The 17,376-nt window shown below is 44.1% G+C and overlaps 1 protein-coding gene across 3 annotated transcripts in view; it reads left to right on the forward strand.

Annotated features, from left to right (window-relative positions):
* LOC129853182 (ubiquitin-protein ligase E3B-like) overlaps positions 1-17,364 on the forward strand; it is a 17,603-nt gene extending 239 nt beyond the window's left edge. The window contains exons 1-28 of one of the 3 annotated variants that reach the window (XM_055918935.1): positions 2,896-3,232; positions 3,672-3,829; positions 4,064-4,233; positions 4,328-4,439; positions 4,705-4,764; positions 4,856-4,960; positions 5,070-5,166; positions 5,290-5,375; positions 5,679-5,761; positions 6,052-6,157; positions 6,342-6,462; positions 6,863-7,040; positions 7,260-7,423; positions 7,655-7,822; positions 7,902-8,073; positions 8,435-8,553; positions 8,713-8,827; positions 9,165-9,264; positions 9,392-9,511; positions 9,696-9,872; positions 9,998-10,108; positions 10,323-10,460; positions 10,804-10,869; positions 10,950-11,008; positions 12,769-12,951; positions 13,228-13,339; positions 13,476-13,568; positions 14,038-17,364. In XM_055918935.1, coding sequence (XP_055774910.1) covers positions 4,073-4,233; positions 4,328-4,439; positions 4,705-4,764; positions 4,856-4,960; positions 5,070-5,166; positions 5,290-5,375; positions 5,679-5,761; positions 6,052-6,157; positions 6,342-6,462; positions 6,863-7,040; positions 7,260-7,423; positions 7,655-7,822; positions 7,902-8,073; positions 8,435-8,553; positions 8,713-8,827; positions 9,165-9,264; positions 9,392-9,511; positions 9,696-9,872; positions 9,998-10,108; positions 10,323-10,460; positions 10,804-10,869; positions 10,950-11,008; positions 12,769-12,951; positions 13,228-13,339; positions 13,476-13,568; positions 14,038-14,229 — 3,198 coding nt within the window. In that variant the 5' untranslated portion in view covers positions 2,896-3,232; positions 3,672-3,829; positions 4,064-4,072 and the 3' untranslated portion in view covers positions 14,230-17,364. Of the gene's footprint in view, positions 1-2,895; positions 3,233-3,671; positions 3,830-4,063; positions 4,234-4,327; positions 4,440-4,704; positions 4,765-4,855; positions 4,961-5,069; positions 5,167-5,289; positions 5,376-5,678; positions 5,762-6,051; positions 6,158-6,341; positions 6,463-6,862; positions 7,041-7,259; positions 7,424-7,654; positions 7,823-7,901; positions 8,074-8,434; positions 8,554-8,712; positions 8,828-9,164; positions 9,265-9,391; positions 9,512-9,695; positions 9,873-9,997; positions 10,109-10,322; positions 10,461-10,803; positions 10,870-10,949; positions 11,009-12,768; positions 12,952-13,227; positions 13,340-13,475; positions 13,569-14,037 lie in introns of those variants that run through there. The other 2 variants (XM_055918936.1, XM_055918937.1) reach the window with 2 other exon arrangements.
* The last annotated feature ends 12 nt before the right edge of the window (positions 17,365-17,376 follow it).

Here is a 17,376-nt window from a genome sequence, read left to right on the forward strand (position 1 = left end):
GCCATGTTCGAGAGGATCAAAACCGTAATCTATCATGGTAAATTCAAATCAAATTGTTTTTGTCAAATGCGCCGAATACAACAGGTCTGTAGACCTTACAGTGAAATGCTTACTTACAAACCCTTAACCAACAATTTAGTTGTAAGAAAAATAAATGTTGAGTAAAAAATAGATAACTAAAAATAAGAAATAAAAGTAACAAATAACAGCAGTAAAATAACTAGTGAGGCTATATACAGGGGGTACTGGTACAGAGTCAATCAATGTGCTGGGGCTCTGGTTAGTCAAGGTAATTGAGGTAATATGTACTGTACATGTAGGCAGAGTTAAAGTGACGATGCATAGATAATAAACAGAGAGTAGCAGCTGCGTAAAATAGGGGGGATTTGCAGATAGTCTGGGTAGTCATTTGATTATTGATTAGCTGTTCAGGAATCTTATGGCTTGGGGATAGAAGCTGTTAAGGGTAGAAGCCTTTTGGACCTAGACTTGGTGCTCTGGTACCACTTGCCGTGCGGTAGCAGAGAGCTCAGTCTATGAATAGGGTGGCTGGAGTCTTTGACAATTTTTAGGGCCTTCCTCTGACACTGCCTGGTATAGAGGTCCTGAATGGCAGGAAGCTTGGCCCCAGTGATGTACTGGGCTGTACTCACTACCCTCTGTAATGCCTTGCAGTCGGAGGCCGAGCAGTTGCCATACCAGGCAGTGATGCAACCAGCCAGGATGCTCTCGATGATGCAGCTGTAGATCTTTTTGAGGATCTGAGGACCCATGCCAAATATTTTCAGTCTCCTGAGGGGGAATAGGCTTTGTCGTGCCCTCTTCGCGATTGTCTTGGTGTGTTTGGACCATGATATTTTGTTGGTGATTTGAACACCAAGGAACTTGAAGCTCTCAACCTGCTCCACTACAGCCCTGTCGATGAGAATGGGGGCGTGCTCGGTCATCCTTTTCCTGTAGTCCACAATCATCTCCATTGTCTTGATCACGTTGAGGGAGAGGTTGTTATCCTGGCACCACACGGCCAGGTCTCTGACTTCCTCCCTATAGGCTGTCTCATCGTTGTCGGTGATCAGGCCTACCACTGTTGTTTCATCGGCAAACTTAATGATGGTGTTGAAGTCGTGCCTGGCCATGCAGTCATGAGTGAACAGGGAGTACAGGTCAGCTGAGCACGCACCCCTGAGGGTCCCCCGTGTTGAGGATCAGCGTGGCGGATGTGTTGTTACCTACCCTTACCACCTGGGGGCGGCCCGTCAGGAAGTCCAGGATCCAGTTGCAGAGGGAGGTGTTTAGTCCCAGGGTTCTTAGCTTAGTGATGAGCTTTGAGGGAACTATGGTGTTGAACGCTGAGCTGTAGTCAATGAATAGCATTCTCACATAGGTGTTCCTTTTGTCCAGGTGGGAACAGGCAGTGTGGAGTGCAATAGAGATTGCATCATCTGTGGATCTGTTGGGGTGGTATGCAAATTGGTCTAGGGTTTCTGGGATAATGGTGTTGTGAGCCATGACCAGCCTTTCAAAGCACTTCATGGCTACAGACGTGAGTGCTTGGGGTTGGTAATCATTTAGGCAGGTCACCTTAGTGTTCTTGGGCACAGGGACTATGGTGGTCTGCTTGAAACATGTTGGTGTTACAATGTCAGTGAAGACACTTGCCAGTTGGTCAGCGCATGCTCGGAGTACACGTCCTGGTAATCCATCTGGCACTGTGGCCTTGTGAATGCTGACCTGTTTAAAGGTCTTACTCACATCGGCTGCGGAGAGCGTGATCACACAGTCGTCCGGAACAGCTGATTCTCTCATGCATGTTTCAGTGTTACTTGCCTTGAAGCGAGCATAGAAGTAATTTAGCTTGTCTGGTAGGCTCGTGTCACTGGGCAGCTCGCGGCTGTGCTTCCCTTTGTAGTCTGTAATAGTTTGCAAGCCCTGCCACATCTGACGAGTGTCGGAGCCGGTGTAGTAATATTCGATCTTAGTCCTGTATTGACGCTTTGCCTGTTTGATGGTTTGTTGGAGGGCATAGCGGGATTTCTTATAAGCTTCCAGGTTAGAGTCCCGCTCCTTGAAAGCGGCAGCTCTACCCTTTAGCTCAGTGCGGATGTTGCCTGTAATCCATGGCTTCTGGTTGGAGTATGTAAATTGTGACCGACTGACTAGTTATAATGAGTAGTTATTTTTTATCTTTGTAGATCAGTCAGACTGCAATGTCGAACAAGTTCATTCTTTATAGGGCGTTAATCAAGAAAAGAGCATGTTGGACAGTCAACGGTCCAATCCCAAATGGACTCCTGGACCCTATGCACTTGTGGAGAGCTGACAGATTTTTTTGTTGTATTTTATTTATTTGTATTTAACCTTTATTTAATTAGGCAAGTCAGTTAAGAACACATTCTTATTTACGTTGATGGCCTACCAAAAAGTCTCCTGCAGGGACAGGGGCTGGGATTAAAAAATAAATAAAATATAAATATAGGACAAAACACACATCACAACAAGGGAGACAACACTATCTAAAGCGAGACCTAAGATAGCAAGGCAGCAATACATGACAACACAGCATAGTGTATCAGAGGATAAGGTTGAGGTATTACCATATTGGGTGCACCTGTCAAATCTCAGATCGCCACAAGTGGGTGCAGGGTGTATGGATCCATTTGGAATTGGGCCATGCCAATGCGATTGGCCGTGTTCAAGAGCACCAAACCGTGATTTATCAGGGGTAATCTGCGACAGACTGACTGATCTACAAATAATACTGACTCGTTATTTAAGATGCAAGGTGATTTTTAGATCAGTCAGTCGGCAGTCGCCTGCACTGTCGGCTGTAAATATCGAACAAGCCCATTCATAACTATCTGTGGCCATACGTCATTAATTAGCTTCCACCCCGGAAATGAGTAACCAATAATAGCTCCCCCATTTTCTTTAGATTTAAATTCATATCCATAGTTCTATGAATTGGATCAAACGCTTCAATTGAATAGATCCAGTTTAGACAAAATAATAATTCTTACAAACATAATTTCAGTGTACATACAGTGTATCAATATGGAAAAGATCATGTAAATTGTTTACTCTCAGAAAAATACACCCCACTTGGAATGTTTTCAGTGCGAAAGTGCAAGGATTAATGGCTGCAATCACGGATCTCTTGTTATTGTTTACATTTTGAAACAGCCTAAGGTCTCTACTTTATGGGGGTGTCATTGACAGTGAACGGCAAGTTCTTGTTGAGTAGTGTTTTACCTAGCTTTTCACGTTCGTAAAAAGCGTTGACAAGTAGCTAAGTCAATTGGTGGTGACGAAGTAGCTAGCTAACGTTAGCCTGCTATGCTAATCAGCGGCTAGCTAACGTAAACCATAATACAGTAGATTGTTGGCTACAACAAGCTAGCGAGTTATTTGTCGGGTCTAGTCGTTATCTAGCTAGTATAGCTAACTGTTACTCTTGATTTGTACCACAATGTTAGTTTGTCATGGATTAAAATGTTTATGTTGTTAGCTTGCTAGCTTTCTACTGTAACTAAATTAGGAACGTGTCATTGTTTGAGACCAGACAGACCATCCACAATTTGGCTAACGTTGGCTGGCTAGCTAGCTTAAATGGTCTCAAAGGTGTAATGATGGGTTAATTCGTTACATATGTTCTTTATGTGTTATTTTCATAGAGATGACAAATTGATCCGCTTTTGCTGGGCTAACCAAAGCGCAGCTATAGCTCTCGAAGGGTTTCTGGAAACTTGGATTTCGAGGATGTTCAAATGACTGCAGAAACATAGCGCATAGTTGCAAAGGTCAAGCCAAGATCACCAGAGAAAATACACAGGTATAACACACCATGTCCTGTTTTTGTGCTATTGTTTTCTGTGTGTGATGTCATTACATTCATTTGAATGTATTCTTATTCTATTGCAGTGTACGGCTAGATCTAAGTCATGTTATTGTTTTCCCCCCCTTCCCCTTTTCCCACAGAGAATACTGATAAGTGAATTTGTCCTTGAATATTCATCACTATTGTGTTTCTGCAGCAACTAAATCTGTCAATTTTGCCTGATCTTAGGGGTGCACAATGTTTAGTGCAACTCAGAGTTCCAAGTCTGAGTTCCTGGACAAAGCCAGGCAGGCACGTGAGGAGAGGAAGGGGTACAAAGAGAGGGAGAGAGCAGCCACTCTGATTCAAGCGCTGGTCAGGAGATTCCTCTGTCGCTGCAAACTCCAGAAGCAAATAAGGTTAGCTTTACAAGCAATACTTGCCATTATGCTTTAGGAGGACATATAATCTTTCGTGAGACTCAATGTGTGAATTCTCTCTCTTTCTGACCAGGAAAGAGGTTGATGACTTCTTTCAAGATGTCGGAACAACAAAAAGAAATGCACTATCAATTTTTAAAATTGCTCGGAAGTTGTTATTCATTTTTTGTCAAGAGGATAAGCTGGTGAGTTTCTTTAACCCCTACACTTTACCCTCACTGATAATATATAAAAATATGTTTTGTACATTGTTAACTGATTTGGAATAATGTTTTGTACATTGTTATAACTGATTTGAATGTTTTAATTGTCTCTTACTGGAGGATGTCTTTTATTTACTTACGAACTGAAAGGCATTTCAATGATTATGTATCAATATAGTACTTGAGATTACTGAAGATTGCTTAGTCTACATTTAACTAACGAACTATGATGTTTTTTTCTACGCAGAGGTTTGAGAAGCTTTGTCGCTCCATTCTTGGTAGCATGGAGGTTGAAAATGAGCCCAAAGTGAGGATGATTATTATTGATCATCAGTGATTACAGATTTTTTATGAACCCAGAGTGTGATTTACTCTGTGACTGTGTTCTTGGTTATCAGGTTTGGTATGTGTCACTGGCCCTTTTCAAAGACCTCACCATCCCATGGATAAAGCAGATCAAAGATGTTCTGTGGGTCTCCTGTAATTTTCTGAAAAAATTAAAGGTAAATATTAATACTTAGGATAATAACCTTCTATAAAATAACAGGTGTATAATTTTAAATATTGAAATGTCAAAATTGTAACTTTACCTCTCCCTTCCTTCTCCTGTAGCCTGACATCCTGCAGGACAATAAGCTGGTGACTTTGTACCTTACCATGCTGGTGACCTTCACAGACACGTCAACCTGGAAGATAGTGAGAGGGAAAGGTCAGTCTCAGGTCAAACCACTGCTGCAGTGCACACACATCCTCTATTATCACAAGTGTCTTGATATTGAAAGAAAAAAAGACACAAAGTGGAATCCACATTTTTTCCCCTCCTCTGTTCTAGGAGAGGCCCTCAGACCAGCGTTGACCCGGATCTGTGAGAACATCATGGGGCATCTCAATCAAAAGGGATTTTATTCAATACTGCAGGTACAGTTACACACGTGGCATCTTCCATCTTTTCCCCAGGCCTTTTAGAACGATTATTATGATGTTAACAGGGTTGTGGTCAATTCAATTTAAATTCCAGTCAATTAAGGAAGTACACATTCTAATTCATATTCTCTTTAATGCTTTTCAATTAGGAAGAATTAGAATTTTGTCTTACTTTTTGAATTGACTGGAACTGAAATGGAATTGACCCCAACCCTGGTTGTTGACGTGTATTGGTTGTTTATGCAATATAAATAAAAAATAAAATGTGTGACCTGTCACCTTTGGATTCCCTGGTAGATACTACTCACCAACGGATTGGCACGCTCCAGACCCTCTCTTACCAAGGGCACACTCACAGCAGTATTCACGTTGGCATTAAGGTGAGTGGTTGTTGGGAGTGCTCTAATCCCCATTTAACCACAATGGATCAATTGTCTCTGCATCACTAGAGCCTGGAGCAGACCTATTGCAGTAGATTCCCAGGGTTCAGCTAGCTCTCAGTAACAGGGTTTGTAGTAAGAAAATATTCCTGTTTTAGCTTCATGGAGAATTAAGTCCTATCTTATCATAGTGTATGATCTGCTTGGTTACCGTTTTAGAATGCTCGGAGCCAAAGAAGCTTTGTGTTTAGTGTTAGTGTAAGTTAGTGTAACTTGTCTTTATTTTATAGACCTGTCATTGCTGCTCACTTCTCTGACAACCTGCTGAGGTCTCTTCTCATCCACATCATGTCTGTCCCAGCTGTCGTCTCCCACATCAACACCATCACCCCAGAGGTAGACACTCACATGAAGAAATGGCACCCTATTCTCTACCTAGTGCACTGTATGTAGGGAATAGGGTGCTCGAAAGTAGTGCATTACATACGGTATAGGGTGCCATTTCAGACGCACCCTTTATTGTGTAGACATCATAACTTGTACATTGAGAGAGCCTCTGAGTGTGCGCTTGTCTGTGCAGTGCATGGCCACCATACAGACCCACGACCTGCTGAGGAAGTTCACCCTGTTCCTGAGCCGCGAGGAGCAGTGTGTTGACATCTGTGTCTGCCTGGAGGGGAGCCACACACTGTGCTTGCTGGGTACGGTCCTTTACGCTGCCTCACATAGCTATTCTATGGCAATAGTTTTTAATTCTCTTCTATAGGGAAGGGTTTCCCAAACTCGGTCCTGGGGCCCTCCCTGGTGCACGTTTTGTTTTTTGTCCTAGCACTACACAGCTGACTCAAATAATCAAAGCTTCATGATGAGTTGGTTATTTGAATCAGCTGTGTAGTGCAAGGGGAAAAACAAAACCTGCGCCCAGAGGGGGGGGGGGGGGGGGGGCAGGACCGATTTTGGGAAATGTGCTATGGGCTACTGTTTGTGTGAGTGTACAAGTTTGAGTTTTTTTGCATCACTCTTGTTTTTCTCTGTGAAACTGAATCAGCTCTTTGTGGTTGCTGCTCTGTGGGGCCTCTGTTTCATCCTGTTGTACTGTAGGTAACCTGATTCACCTGGGCTACCTCAACGAGAAAGTCCTGGAGGAGGAGGCCAACCACTTTGTTAAAGACCTGACGGACATGCTGTCCTACTGCCAGAGATACGTGTCCCAGAAGAAATCCAACCTCACTCACTGGCACCCGGTCCTAGGCTGGTTTTCCCAAACTGTAGACTACGGGTCAGTGGGACATCCTCAGAACCTGAAAGGTGTACCCTGATCCCAGATATGTTTCTGCTCTCTTGTCGACTCCTATTGTCATGCCAAACTCATGACAATGACCATAGGAGCAAAACGGCACAAAAAGATATGGGACCGGGCTATGAAATGGGATCTCAACCATTGAATGTCATGGATTTAAAGTGGATCTTAACTCCCTCACCCTGTCCCCCTCTTCAGTCTGAATGAGTCGATGCCACTGGTCACCAAGCAGCTGCAGTACCTGTGGGGCATGCCTGTGATCCGGACTCTCTTCAGTGACGTCCTCAGCAAAAAGCTTGAGACCCAAGAGCCCACGCCTCCACCACAGCCTACCACGTCGCAGAACAACCTGCCAGTCAAGAGTAAGTCGAATTTGGTTTCAGTTTGTTGTTTTCCTCCCAGTCACTTAATCAATCAATTTCAAGGGTTAATTATTTTGACACTATTATCAGTTTTTTCCACCACTTACCTGGGGTTTTGTCGATCAATCCAGACACTGTATTAAAGGTTGTGTTTTAAAACAATGAACTAAACCTTATCAATGAAGTAACCTTGTCAGAGTGGTTTCTGATTGACATGTGGGTTTCTCTTAGGCCTCTTTAAGCGGGCGTTTCAGAAGTCTGCCTCGGTGCGCAACATCTTGAAGCCGGTCGGCGGGAGACGAGTGGACTCTGCTGAGGTGCAGAAGGTGTGCAGTATCTGTGTGCTGTACCAGACAGCCCTCACCACGCTCACTCAGATACGACTGCAAATCCTCACTGGTGAGTCCCTGCGATTTGAGGCACACACACACACACAATGTATGTTCTCTCATGTTGTGTCCGGCGGTGTCGCCCTCAGGCCTAACCTACCTGGATGACCTTCTGCCTAAGCTGTGGGCCTTCATCTGCGAGCTAGGCCCCCAGGGAGGCCTCAAGCTGTTCATGGAGTGCCTGAACAACGACACAGAGGAGTCTAAGCAGCTGCTGGCCATGCTCATGTTGTTCTGTGACTGCTCCAGACACCTCATCACGTGAGCTCCATGAATTGCTACCATATAACAGACACGTGATAGACACATCCAGTATGGGAGGGTTTCCTACATATAGATTACATCTAGTCCTGGACTAAGAAGCACTTTCAATACTAATCTGTGTCTGGAAAACTGTACATAAATGCAGTATCCCAGACCCACTGGATGTCTGTAGTTACTGACACGTTATACTGTATGTCTTCCACAGGATCCTGGATGTCTGTAGTTACTGACACGTTATACTGTATGTCTTCCACAGGATCCTGGATGTCTGTAGTTACTGACACGTTATACTGTATGTCTTCCACAGGATCCTGGATGTCTGTAGTTACTGATACGTTATACTGTATGTCTTCCACAGGATCCTGGATGACATCGAGGTTTACGAGGAGCAGATCTCATTTAAGACGGAGGAGCTCGTCACCATCTCCTCGTTTCTCAACACGTTTGTGTACAAGATGGTCTGGGACGGCATCTTAGGTGAGTCGCCTCTTACCCCTGTTGGAACTCTTGTCAAACTCAAAGGTCAAGCTGATTGACAGTGACAGAATTGCCAATGCCTGGTTCCGGCACCATGAGAAATAGTTTGGGGATAGGGTTAGTGAGTGGGTGCATTAATTTAGTGTGTTGTTGTGACAGAGAATGCCAAGGGGGAGAAGCTGGACCTGTTCCACAGTGTTCACGGCTGGCTGATGGTGCTCTATGAGCGGGACTGCAGGAGGAGGTTCTCCCCTGATGACAACTGGCTGCGCAAGTAAGTGCCCCTCCGGAAACATACTGATCCTAATCCCCAATACTTCCCATATTTGTTGTTCTGCACTTCCCAAATCCTTATAAGGTGATCCTAGTGATCAGTAGCAGTCAAATACTCTCAAAGCTTGAGGTGCGCTTGATGAAGCTTGCCCACCATAATGGAACCAATGGAATGTTAGTGCCAAAAGCGCCAACTTTGTCCACCCTGTACACCGGGGAAATATTGGGCCCATCTAAAAGTATTTGACTTATGTATTTGTTCCAGATGTGATCTGTAGGAGACAATTGTGATGTTGGAAAAAGGCACACACACACACTCTTTCACTCCTTATGTCCAGGGATCTGAAGCCGAGCCTTTTGTTCCAAGAGCTGGAGAAGGGCAAGAGGAGAGCTCAGCTGTTACTGCAGTACATACCACACGTCATTCCCCACAAAAACGTGAGTCTGCACAGAAAGAACATTGTCCCTCTGGGGCATCTGTAGTTGTAGTTTCACTGTACCGTGTCCTTATCAATATGTACATGGTGTCTCACCCCCATTTGTAATCTTGTCCTACCCACTTTAGAGGGTCCTGCTGTTCCGGAACATTATTACCAAGGAGAAGGAAACCTTGGGATTGGTGGAGACAAGCTCCGCGTCTCCGCATGTCACCCATATCACCATTCGCCGCTCACGGATGTTAGAGGTATGAAATTGATGTACCGATCTGTTGCATGTTTTCCCCCACACTCGAATACCACTTAGGATGAATTCTGTATTCAAGTGTACAGATTGAGACAGAGTCTAGTTGTCAGGTATGGTCAGGTATGGTGGCTGTGACTTCAGCCCAAACTGATCACCCAAACTCTTTGTGCCTGAACACTCTTCAGGATGGTTATGACCAACTCCGCCGGTTGCCTGTCAACTCCATCAAAGGTGTGATCCGTGTGAAGTTTGTCAACGACCTTGGTGTGGACGAGGCCGGAATCGACCAGGACGGCGTCTTCAAGGAGTTCCTGGAAGAGATCATCAAGAAAGTCTTCAACCCGGCACTCAACCTCTTTAAGGTTTGCTCTCCAGACCTCGTTTCAAATACTTTTGAATAATTTTGAAAGATTCACTCTCACAAGGTGCTTTTAGCCATTTTCTGTCGACCATGCTGCTGCTGATGATGATGTATTTTCCCCCATAGACCACCAGTGGCAACGAGAGGTTGTACCCCTCCCCTACATCCTACATCCATGAGAACCACCTGCAGCTTTTTGAGTTTGTGGGGAAGATGCTTGGCAAAGCAATGTATGAGGTGTGTCTGCACTCACAGAGGATGTTAGTCATGTGAAATTGACATATATTTACAAGAATGACTCCTTTTAAAGCCACAAGCCCTGCCCACCACTTTCCCCCCTATAAAACTGAGGGATGGGTCTGGAGAAATGTAACCACGGTTCATAGCTGGAGCTATGGATGCAATGCCTGATAGTCCATGAGATCAACGTGTGTGTGTGTGTGTTTTTCAGGGCATCGTGGTGGACGTACCCTTCGCCTCCTTCTTCCTCAGCCAGGTGATGGGTCACCACCACAGCACCTTCTACAGCTCCATCGACGAGCTGCCCTCCCTGGATTCTGAGTTCTACAAGAACCTCACCTCCATCAAGGTCAGAAAGGTCCCCGACCCAACTACCATAGTCATACATTCCCTGGTATCATGTGTATTACAGCATAAACCGTGTTTATTATGAAAGCGTTGTTAAAAAAAAAAAAATTGCAGCTGAAAATTAGCGTTTCTGATTGGATAAGTCCAGGTGGTCCCTCCCTGTTTCAGTCCGTTTTCTCCCGCTTGGTGCCTGTTGAACACGACCCCGGTTTATGGTTATAATTGCGCTCTTTTGATTTGAGACGTTTGTTTTGTTTTGTCGCTACTTTTTGTGATCAATTTGACTTCAAGTTGTGGAAGTTGACTCAAAATAGGTGTTTGATCTTGGTTTTGTTCTTTTCCAGCGCTATGACGGGGATGTTGGTGATTTGGGACTGACACTATCGTATGACGAGGACGTTATGGGACAGGTAGAAACTATATTTTTTCTCTGCAGGAAAACAGAACTGCTCTTTTAATCTCTTAATACTCTCTTCATGTTTCCTGGCAGCTGGTCTGTCACGAGCTGATTCCTGGAGGAAAGACAATGCAAGTCACCAACGAAAACAAGTGAGTAAGATGCAGATCCAGCATCTAGTGGTTCTCAAACCTCTCGGGGACCCCCACCCTTTCCATGTATTTGATCTATTCCACAGCTAGCACACCTGATTTCAGCTTGTCAACTAATCATCAAACCCTTGACTAGGTGAATCAGGTGAGCTGGTTCAGAGCTACAATGAAATTGTGAAACATCTAGCGGTCCCAGAGGAGAGGTTTGAGAACCACTGATATACTGTAGAACCAAACTTACAGATGTTAGTTGTTAATGCCACTTGATGTTCACACCATTGTTTGTCTAATACAATATGTATTTATTGTCCCCCTCCCCCCAGACACTTGTGGAGATCTAAAAGGATCTGATAGGTATAAGCAATAAGGTGAATGTCCTACCAAGCCAGGGCATAATAGATGTACATGCATTGCTCATTATACCTATCAAATCCATTCATATCTTCACTTTCTTTTTTATTATTACTTCTTATTTTAGTCTACTTGGTAAATATTTTCTCAACTCTTCTTGAACTGCATTGTTGGTTAAGGGCTTGTAAGTAAGCATTTCACGGTAAAGTCTACACTTGTTGTATTCGGCGCATGTGACAAATAGTTTGAGTTGATTTCACAAGTGCTCAGGAGGGAAGGGCTAGGGGTTTGTTTCTAGACAGGCCCATGGTCAAAGACGGTACAGTAAGAAGATGGAAACTGCTTCTGCAATAGAAATCCTGATCACGCTTGTAGCTGATGTCATGGCGACGTTGGCTAGCAAGGCTCATGCATAGAAACACGTCATCGGGTCTAACAGTCCTCTCTCACTGAACTGCGCATGTGCAGGTCGTCAAATCAAAGGCACTCCTTTGCTATAAAGTTGTTTTTGACAAATGAAAACGTGTCAGTGTCACTTTCACAAGGTTGGAGTAATAACATGTTCAGCTACTTAAGACATCGGCTCAAATCTAGGTTGTGCCTTTAGAGTTTCAGAAAATTAACAACCAAGGAAGAATTTTTCCCTTTTCTCATTGACTTCTTAAACCCTGGTCTGCTTCACAAGCGTTCCCGGAAGTCTTGAGATCAAATCAAATGGTTAGCAGATGTTATTGCGAGTGTAGTGAAATGCGTGTGCTTCTAGTTCAGACAGTGCAGCAATTCTAACAAGTAATCTAACAATTCCACAACAACCACCTAATACCCACAAATTTAAGTAAAGGAATGGAATAAGAATATATAAATATACGGATAAGCAATGACAGAGTGGCAAAGGGAAGATTCAATGGATGGTATAAAATACAGTACATATGAGATGAGTAATGCAAGACATGTAAACATTATTAAAGTGACTAGTGATCCATTTATTAAAGTGGCCAATGATTTCAAGTCTGTATGTAGGCAGCAGCCTCTTTGTGCTAGTGATGGCTGTTTAACAGTCTGATGGCCTTGAGATAGAAGCTGTTTTTCAGTCTCTGTCCCAGCTTTGATGCACCTGTACTGACCTCGCCTTCTGGATGTTAGCGGGATGAACAGGCAGTGGCTTGGGAGGTTGTTGTCTTTGATCATTTTTTTGGCATTGTGTTGTGCACATGATGCGTTGTGCAGACCGCACTACCCTCTGGAGAGCCCTGCGGTTGTGGGCGGTGCAGTTGCCGTACCAGGCGGTGATACAGCCCGACAGGATGCGCTTAATTGTGCACCTGATGTTTGCTCCTCTGGGTTTAGAAACTCTGCCATGGTGTTCTGAGTCTGATGTAACCTCACCTTTGACCTTCTCTGTGCTGCAGGATCAGCTACATCCACCTGATGGCGCACTTCCGCATGCACACGCAGATCAAGGAGCAGACGGCAGCTTTTATCCGAGGATACCGCAGCATCATCAACCCCGAGTGGCTGCACATGTTCTCCACCCCCGAGGTCCAGCGCCTCGTCTCCGGGGACAACGCCGAGATCGACCTGGACGACCTCAAGTGCGTAACCTTCGACCCCTTTCACCCCAACCAGCCCCTCCACATGTCACTACTGTTGTCACTCGACAGCTCTTCAACGTGGCAATTCTCAAACATTTTAGGGAAATCCTGAAATCCACGGTGTTCAAATGGTGTGAATCTCTCATTTGATTGTTTCGCTGACTTTGTAAGAAGGTGATGAAGCCAAGGTGAAGGTGCTCGCTGACATGGTCTCTCTCTCTATATCTCTTTCCATCACTCTGTCTCTCTTTCTGTCTGTCTCTCTCCTGTTGTCAGGAAACACACAGTTTACTATGGAGGTTTCCACAGCAGCCATCGGGTCATCATCTGGCTGTGGGACATCCTGTCCAGTGACTTCTCCTCTGAGGAAAGAGCCATGTTCCTCAAGGTAATAACCAGCCCCAAATGTTACAAAAATGCTATTTTACCATTCATTCATTTAGCTGCATTAAATCGACTTGCGGGGCGCCAGTTTGAGACTTGTAACTGTTATGTGATCATCCATTGTTGTTCTTGATTTACAGTTTGTCACCAGTTGTTCAAGACCCCCCCTCCTAGGTTTTGCCTACCTCAAGCCCCCTTTCTCCATCCGCTGTGTGGAGGTGTCTGACGATCAGGTGAGAACACTGATAAGTCAAAAGTCAGATGTTTATACATGGAGCTCAGTGATATGGGAAAAAATCCATACCATGATAATTTGCCTGATTTGATGCGATAACTGTAAGTTTATAACAATGTGCACCACAGTTTAACATTTAAAAAGTTGTAGCCATCAATTGTAACAGTAAACCATATTAGCGAACTTATTTAATTTCAAACTTTACATTTCTGTAGCATAGGCTACTAATCGTGATGAACGATATCCGCAAAATGCCTGCTATAAGTGATCAGTATGGTCGGTGTCAATCATTTTTGGTTTATGGTCCCAGCTCTACGACAGCACACCGACACCAGCACCCCTGCTACTCTCCATTGAACTTTTACCTTTTTGTTGAAGAAGAAAATAGCTCTGGGAAGTCAGTCCCTTGGGAGTACTTTGGGGTCACTGTGTGTTTATGTGTGCTCCTGTCGCCTGTCTCTCTCTAGGACACTGGGGACACCCTAGGCAGCGTCCTCCGGGGTTTCTTCACCATCCGGAAGAAGGAACCAGGCGGTCGCCTCCCCACCTCGTCCACCTGCTTCAACCTGCTCAAGCTGCCTAACTACAGCAAGAAGAGCATCCTGCGTGACAAGCTCCGCTACGCCATCAGTATGAACACAGGTTTTGAGCTCTCATAAAATAAACTCCCCCCTGCTCGTGGCCTGCTGACAGCAAAACTAAAGGGAGAACGGCTGAAGAGGGTCCTCCTTACCCAGGCTAGAGGTGGGAGTCCGTTAAGTCAGTGGAGCTTTACCAAAGCGGAAGGCAAAACACATAAGATACCCCCCCCCTTACCTTTATCGTAGCCTAGGAAACCAGAAGAGCTCCACCCTCTCTTATCCCAATCAGTCTGGATTCTGGAAGCTACCCACCCCAAGGGCTCTCAAGCCCATTTGCTGCCTGTGTAACCACGGTAACCAATTTTCTGACCAGTTGTAGTCATTGACTACGTTAGATTTTTTTTCTTCAAACAGACAAGTAGCTAAAGAAACAAGTGCTGTGGGAGCAACACATTTGGAACAGTCACTTTCTACTCTCTTAACTTTAACCCCATGCTAATAATCATAACAAGGAGGAGAAGAATGTGTTACCTAACACATTGCCAAACTAAAATGGCTCCATATCTTACCATTTCTTCTCAGGCTTAATAGAACGATACTTGGATCTAGCACTCCCACGTCAATTTTACTGGAAAGCAATATAGATGCAATGCAAGCCATTAGACACGTGATAGACTTCTCACTGGAGCAAAACCATAGAACAAAGTTTCCTATCTATTGGAATACAATATTACCCATGCAACTTTCAGCTGTCATTCGATGAGTCTTAATAGCCTTGTTGAACATGACGAAAGCACCTTTTTATAAAGAGACAACAAATCACTGCCTCATGTTCAACAACAAGTTCTAACCACGGAGAGGTGGTCACCTGTGTCATATTTATATTGGCTCTCATGGATTAATTAAGGAATTAAATCCTGACGATCTGTCTCTTTCTCTCCCCATATACAGTCACCTGACAAAAGCATTAGACCTTGTATCTCTGTTCTCTAATGTATTGAAATTAGAACTCATGTTACACAGCAATGCATTTGTAACCCAAAGTGATGCCTGTCTGTCATGTCAATACTTTCACTGATCATGAGGTTGTTTGATACAGACAAACGATGCCGTGGTTATGTCGTGGTTCCGGAGTCTTTTTTTGTTTGTTGGTTGCTTTTGATAATGAATTAGTGGCTCTTGAATGTTTTATATGATTTGCTGTGAAATATCTGGGTCCTATAACTACAGCAGACAACTGTTGTTTTTTCTGCATTGCATGTCGATGATTGTGACCTTCCCAAACAAATCTGTTACAGTGAAGTCAATCACAAACATTTCTCTATACACTAGGATTTCACTGAATAACTCTCACTACACCTCTGAAAAATGCTGAGTGCCTCGTATGTCCCCACCTCATATGTCTAAGTGTGGCGTTTGATCGCGTTTGTGACTGACCATGTCTCTTCGAAATGGAATCAAGCCATAAACACACAGGACAAGGTATTTATAAGGACTTGAGCCTGCTTAGAGACAATTCAATTTCAATGCTCCCTCTACCGTATCCGCCACTGAACAAACCAACCAACCAACCAAACCAGGAAAGTTTGGTGTCATTTGTCACTGGCTGTGCATGCCAACCCTGTAAGGATGCTCCCTTGTCTGTAGACCTTACAGCCACATGGAAAGGGGTTACACAGGGAGCAAACCATACTACAACATGATGTCATGGGTTGGTTGATCACCTGAAACTGAAAGCATTTCTTTTGTATCCATCTACCCTCCTTCAGACCCTCTCTTGCACAGAAAACCCTGCAAAATATCATGCAAAATGTTGCATTAACAGGGTCAAATAAAAATAGACTATGTGGGGCAGTTGTTAGTGACTTGGTGGTGGGAGACGAGGCAGTTTAGGGTCTTGATTTTAATGAAGTGAAAGATAAACAGGCTGATAAAAAGCAATAGCCTGTTTGTTGATTCTGTATTTTATGCAGAACTTTTTCATGAGGGGTGTACATGTGCACTGCGTGGTTGTTGTCAGCCATAGATACGGCTCTGGTTGTGGTCAGCCAGAGATGCGGCTCTGGTTGTGGTCAGCCAGAGATGCGGCTCTGGTTGTGGTCAGCCAGAGATGCGGCTCTGGTTGTGGTCAGCCAGAGATGCGGCTCTGGTTGTGGTCAGCCAGAGATGCGGCTCTGGTTGTGGTCAGCCAGAGATGCGGCTCTGGTTGTGGTCAGCCAGAGATGCGGCTCTGGTTGTGGTCAGCCAGAGATGCGGCTCTGGTTGTGGTCAGCCAGAGATGCGGCTCTGGTTGTGGTCAGCCAGAGATGCGGCTCTGGTTGTGGTCAGCCAGAGATGCGGCTCTGGTTGTGGTCAGCCAGAGATGCGGCTCTGGTTGTGGTAATTTCTAGTTGAAGGTATAATGCATCCCAACACCTCACGGCATTAATCACTAGTTAACAGAAAAACACCTTTCTGATGATGTTATGGGGATTATATGGGCCACTAAACAAGGTTCTGTATGGTTTTATATTGCTTCGCTATCTTATATCGACCAATGAACCGAAATCTGTGATCTATTTGTTTGTGTATAGTAATATTAAGGGGCACAACCTACATGTACAGGCATTTCCCCCAGTTATGAATGCCATCAATTTCATTGACAAATTGAAATAACTATTAGACTATAGTATGGGAAGATCTTACCTCAATTTTGTCTGTTGTGACTGCAATATATTTAATTCTCAAGAGCCTCTGACTGTGGCTCCTCTGACAAATCAGTGGTCAATGTCCTCAGTGGTGTCTGACTAAATGTTACCCATAAATTCTTTCAATCAATTGTTTCAACAGCCTGATGCAGATTAGAAATGAGGTTTGGAAATGGAGCTGTAGTGAGACAAATGTTCAGTGTCCAAGAGAGAATGGACGATATCTCACACACTCTGTTGTGTTTGATGAGGTCATTCCTCACTTTTAAATGATGTCATGAGATCTTGCTATCTTTTTATTCGAAGAAAAGGAAATCCAGGAAATGTGCAACATACTCCTATGAAAGTACTGTCCTCGCCCTCCTTTTAAAAAGTGTTTTTGAAACTGGTTGCACTATGTGAAATACAGGTTGTTGAAAAGGTTATTTCAATGTAAAACATGTCTGTGTAAGATATTTCTGCTGTAAAACATTAACAATTGTTGAGTCATGTTAACCATATTTATTCTAAACTTTACTTCACTAAAGTGAGTGTCTTT

Source organism: Salvelinus fontinalis, chromosome 4, assembly GCF_029448725.1.
Source record: "Salvelinus fontinalis isolate EN_2023a chromosome 4, ASM2944872v1, whole genome shotgun sequence".
Classification (NCBI taxonomy): Eukaryota; Metazoa; Chordata; class Actinopteri; order Salmoniformes; family Salmonidae; genus Salvelinus; species Salvelinus fontinalis.